Genomic DNA, 5,665 nt, shown 5'->3' with positions numbered 1-5,665 from the left:
AACATTTTTAGATCAGGAACAGGGCATACAATATAGGCCAGATGGGGAGTAGGAAGCAAAGAGGGGGAAATGTTTTATAAATAGGGAGGTGTTGTTAAGGGAATGGCTGTTGTGTGTACCATCGATCGAGTCAGAACCAACCCATAGCTGACACGCCAGTGGAATCGCACAGGAGGGATTGGTTATCCCTCTCGCCTGAAACAGCTGCTGGATTTGAACCGCACGTCTTCGAGATTACCTTGCAGCTTCTTATCACTAGGCCACCAGAGCTGTAATAAGACTGTGCTTAACTATTGTAAAAAAAGTTAATTCCATCAGCCATTTGTTGTTCATACTCCACTTTCATTAGGAAGAGTCCTGTCATGAACAATTTCACTGTTGGATAGACACTTTGAACACTGTGTGAAGAAACTGTCGACAGTCCCAGTTGTTGGAAGTGTTTTTTTTAGCACATGAGGTCTCTGTTCAATTGACAGACCCACTGTGTCCACTCTTCTGACTTATATCTTAGAGGGGTAATTACACATTTTCCTCACAAATGCTCTCTTCCTTGAAAGCCAAAAGCTTCTCCTTGTTGTTGTTGTTGTTCTGTGCCATCGAGTCATTTCCGAATCCTAGCGACCCTATGCACAACAGCCCTAAACCCTGCTCTATCCTGTGCCACCCTCACCGCCTCTGACACACCCATTCCAATTATCCCAGTCACTGAATCAATCCACCTCATAGAGGGTCTTCCCCTCCTGCGTTGTCCCTCAACCCTCCCAAGCATGATGTCCCTCTCCAAGGACCCGTCCCTCCTGGCAACATGTCCAAAGTATGTCAGACGAAGCCCCAGAATCCTTGCCTCCAAGGAGCAGCCTGGTTTAACCCTCTCCAGGGTGAATCTGTTTGTTTTCCTGGCAGTCCATGGTACATTCTGTATTCTTCTCCAGCACCACAGCTCAAAAGCATCCACTCTCCTTCTGTCCTCCCTAGTCATTGTCCAACTCTCTGATGTATAACAGGTGATTGCGAAGACCATGGCCTGTATCAGACGCACCTTAGTCTCCAGAGAGACACCATTGCTCTTCAGTACTTTGGAGAGGTCCCTAACAGCAGACTTTCCCATCGCGATACGCTTTTTGATTTTCTGGCTGCTGGTGCCAAGAGTGTTGACTGTGGAGCCGAGCAAACGGAAGCTGTGGACACCTTCTATTAGCAGTGAAACAGTGTTGATACTGAATGTTGGTAAAGAGAGCCTGTTAGCAGTGATACCGTGTTGATACTGAGTCTCAGTACAGAGAGCAGAAGGGACGGACAGCACATGACTCAGGAGGAGATATGAATGGGTATTCTTGTCACTACAAAAGTCCAGAGTGGAGGCTGCACAGTGGAGTGGACTTGGGGGGAGGTCAGTCCTGTTTTACAACAGTGACACTATGCACTATTTGTCCTTTTGTGACTGAGATACATCACTCAGCATCATGTCCTCCAGGGTCACCCATTTTGCATAATATTTCATGAGTTCCTTGTTTTTCAGTGCTGCATAGTACTCCATTGTGTGAATAGACCACCGCTTCTCTATCCATTCGTGTGTTGATCGGCACTTGGGTTGTTTCCGGCTCTTTGCTATTGCGAAAACAGCCACAATCAACATGAGTGTGCGTTTTTTTCTTTTCTTAATAATAAAACAATGTAATTATTTTAAAATTCACTCATTACATACTGCTTTGCAAAAAAATTGCTTTATTACGCTCTTAGTAAATATGTGAAATATATTAAACATCAATTTCCTATTACCCTCTTACATTTCTCAATTTACTTCCTTCCCATATTTTATGTATTTTTAATATGTCTTGTAATTTTTTTTTTTTCAGTTTACACTGGTTTTCCTTTTCCCTTATTTTTAACCGTTGACTTATTTTATTACGACTTTATTTTCTGAGATTTTTTGTAAGCTAGTTTTTTGTTTGGTAACGAAGGTGTGTGTGTGTGTGTGTGTGTGTTTATTTTTATATTTTTTTTTGGTCATGGTGATGGTGGTTATGTGGTATCGAGTCGCCTGTGACTCATAGCATTTCTATGTACAACAGTCCTAAACCCTGCTCTGTCCTGTGCCAATCTTACTGTCTCTGACACACCTACCCCCATGACCCCAGTCAATCCATCTCATCGAGGGTCTTTCCTCTTTTACGCTGTCCCCCCACTCTCCCAAACATGTCCCTCTCCAAGGACTGGTCCCTCCCTAAATATCTCAGATGAAGCTTCAGAATCCTTGCCTCAAAGAGGAGCCTGGTCTCACTTTCGCTAGGACCAACCTGTTTATTCACCTCGTAGTCTATGGTATATTTTTTACCACAGCTGCAGCACCACAGCTCAATCCATGGCCTCAATTCTCCTTCTATCATCCCTTGACATTGTCCTGCTTTCTGACACATAGCCCGTAATTGCAAACAAATGGCCTAGATCAGACGCACCATAGTCTCCAGGCTGACATTGTTGCTCTTCAGGACTTTGATTTTGTCTCCGACAGCAGACTTTTCCAATGCAATTCATTTTTTTATTAATTCCTCGGGTGCTGGGACCAAGAGTGTTGATTATGGAGTCAAGCAAACTGAAGCTGTTTACAGTGTCAAACTCTTCGCCATCTAGCATGATGCTGGCAGTGGGCCCAGTGGTGAGAATCTTTGTTTTTCCAATTTCAGCCACTTTTATGCAGTTGCGTGGGGCAGCCTTATTTGTGACTAGTTTTTAGATTTTTCTCTCACGCATGCAGGGGCTGCTGCTTTTTCTGCATTGATGTCTTCATCTCCTTCATATTGTGTAGAGCCATTTGGAGATTTGGAGAAGAATGAGTCTTTGGTAGGAAACCTTGTACTTCCATGCCCAGCGTCCAGTCCAGCCAAGATCACACACTGGGCTTGTGCTCTTTGTATAACCTTCATCTGTTCCTTTAAGAAACATCACATGTTCAGTCAGAACAGTTGGGATTGTTTTTACTTGTCTTTTCCACAGTCTTGATGAAAACTTGTGCAAAACAAAACTGGTGGAATTCAGGATCCTGTTTCTCTGCCGGGTCAGCCCTGGTTTCCACTCCCGCACGGAGGATAAGTCAATCACTGGGTCTTTCATTCTGTTGCTAGGAGGTGTAAGTCCCTGCAATTGAGTGAATAAAAAGAGAGCTCCTGGAGGTTCAATCCTGTTTTACTTTAATTACAAATATTCTCTTAAAGAGATTTTTTACCTGATCTGGAAACTCAAAACCCCACCAATTTATCGTCATAAAATTGGGACAGAGTGGCTGTGTTTCCAAGACTATAAATTACACAAGAGGACATTCCTTTCGTTGTGCTTTCCGAGTTGCTGACCAATTCCGACGTACTCCACCTTCCCAAGGCTACGAGTGCTACTCCCTGTAGCGTAAGCCACACCAATGAAAGCAAAACCCTCCCTGCTCCTTGCTTTACTCCACATTATTTGCAGGGGAGCTCTGGTGGCCTGGTGGCAAGGAGCTGCAACTACAATCCCAGAGGCGCACGGTTCGAAGCCACCAGATGCTCTGCCGGGGAAGGAGGGACAATCTCCTGTAACAGTCAGATCTGATTTGACGGAACACTCACACAAAAATAATAAAATACAAAACAAAAACAACCCCACATTATTTGCTCTTCCTCATCTGTTTCAGGTCTCCACGGTGATACCAGGAGAATTTGTCCAGTGCAAGCACCTGAGCTTCAGGACGGATCACCATGCCCTCCCGTAAACCCCAGGGGAGAATTTCAGCCCCTGCAAAGGACCAGATATCGTTCATCTGCTTCCCTGTTATCCTGTGTGCTCCCACTCGAATGCTCTTCTGAAGTCATTCCTTGATTTTAACAAGGACATTTCCCTTCGACGTGCAGAACGAGGAGCAAAGAAATGGTGAGTTCTGGAGAGCAAGACCTTTCAAACTTGAGTTGGTGCCACTGGAGAGAAATTCTTGGGAACCCACTTCCTTGTGGAGGACGGTCGTTCCCCAGAGAGGTGAGGAGGTGGAAGAGGAGGCTCCCAGAATGGCCCTAAGAGGCATCCTAACTCCCTGCTCCCTTAGTACCCGGCCCGTTCCGTATCCATTCTCTCCTACGAGGTGGATGCCTGCGGTCACTCGCCTTAGGTGTCCACAGATCTGACACCACAGCCCGTTCTGCACAACCTGGGTCTTGGTTCTCCAGGCCTAATGACAGAACCTCCTGGTCAGCACCTGAAGATGACCCGGCAGAATAGGGCCTGTGATTTTCATATCCTCTGTTGCTTGCTGGGCCTTCTTTACCCCCTAATGAGCTCTCTGTCTTGTGTTTTATTGTCACGCTTTGAGGAGTGTGGAGAGAAGGAATTCCGATTTTACTTCCTTCCCCTTCTACGTATGCCTGTTGTTGTTGTTGTTACGAGATGCCGTGGATTTGAGGGGCAACCCTGTGAACAATATATCTGAACCCATTTTATCAAGCACTCTGGTGAGTTGCTTGATGTCTTTTTGTAGGAATTGGTGCCCAAAAGCAGTGCTTTGGAGCTCTGATGATTAGGAGAATAAGGAGTTAGGTACACAAATAAGTCAAAGGCTACCTAACCCTCTGATTGTTCACGTTTCTTCATGTCAGGAAAGTCCAGTGTGCGCAGGGATCTGAAGGGGCTGATGGGAAGGAGGGAGAAACCTCTGTCTCGAATCTTTGTAGAACCTGCTGTTGTTCAGGGCCACATTCAGTTTTCTTCCCAGTAGTGTCGGGGACTAGGAGAGAGCAGATATGGAATCTGAGTCCTCCAAACTGAAAAGCAAACACCTGCATACTCTTGTTGGTTGTGAGAGCAACTTCCTGCGTTGCCTCTGGACTGTTGTGTATAGCTTTTACGTACGTTATTCCCAGAAGTCTCATTTGAAGCTGGCCCGAGTTTAATCTGCTCTTGACGATGTAGGTCAACTGTATTGACAAATAATCTTTAGTCTGTCCTTGTGCGTTTGTGCAGAATCACAGCTGTGATGTCAGACTCACAACAGACCCTCCAGCTGGCTTTCAGAGACAGAAAATCACAGAGGAGGAGACGAGTCATCTTTCTCCTGTGAATCAAGTGCAGGATTGAGAACACCTCCCTTTGTGTCAGCGTCATAACTCCCTTAGCACTCCACCAGAGTTCGCTAAGTTTTATGTTATTATTCTTCGTGCACGCCTCAGAGCAACCCTACAAACACGGAGCACCCTGTTCAATCCTGCGCCATCCTCACACTTCCTGACACACACGGGCCCATGGTAGCAGTCAGTGTGCAGTCCACCTGGTTGAGAGTCTTCCTCTCCTTCGCCGACCCTCCACCCTGCCCAGCATCCAGGCCTTCTCCCAGGACCAGCACCTCCTCGCAACATGCACCAAGCAGGAGAGGGGAACCTCATCAGTCTTGCCTCCAAAGAGCACTCTGTCTCTCAGACACTTCTGTTTCTTTTCCTGGCCATCCGTGTGATGTTCAGTGCACTTCTAGTCACATGATGATCATGAATACGTTGTATACTGTATGGAACTGACCCATAGCTGACCCTCCAGCAGGTGTGTGTGTGTGTGTGTGTGTGTGTGTGTGTGTGTGTACTATCAGATGTGACTGGTACAGGAGGAGATTGTCCCTCCTTCCCCGGCAGAGCATCTGGTGGATTCGAACCATGTG

General features: G+C 46.1%; 1 protein-coding gene across 1 annotated transcript in view; it reads left to right on the top strand.

Moving 5' to 3' along the window:
* The window catches only part of LOC102862682 (zinc finger protein 420-like), a 24,808-nt gene extending 20,676 nt beyond the window's left edge, over positions 1 to 4,132 (top strand). The window contains exon 8 of the mRNA XM_006903171.1: positions 4,070 to 4,132. Coding sequence (XP_006903233.1) covers positions 4,070 to 4,132 — 63 coding nt within the window. The remainder of the gene's footprint in view (positions 1 to 4,069) is intronic.
* The last annotated feature ends 1,533 nt before the right edge of the window (positions 4,133 to 5,665 follow it).

Source organism: Elephantulus edwardii, unplaced genomic scaffold (assembly GCF_000299155.1).
Source record: "Elephantulus edwardii isolate Elephantulus edwardi_28Jun2011 unplaced genomic scaffold, EleEdw1.0 scaffold00528, whole genome shotgun sequence".
In the NCBI taxonomy this organism is placed as follows: Eukaryota; Metazoa; Chordata; class Mammalia; order Macroscelidea; family Macroscelididae; genus Elephantulus; species Elephantulus edwardii.
The sequence above is the reverse complement of the archived record's forward strand: the minus strand, read 5'-3'. Positions and strand labels throughout refer to the sequence as shown.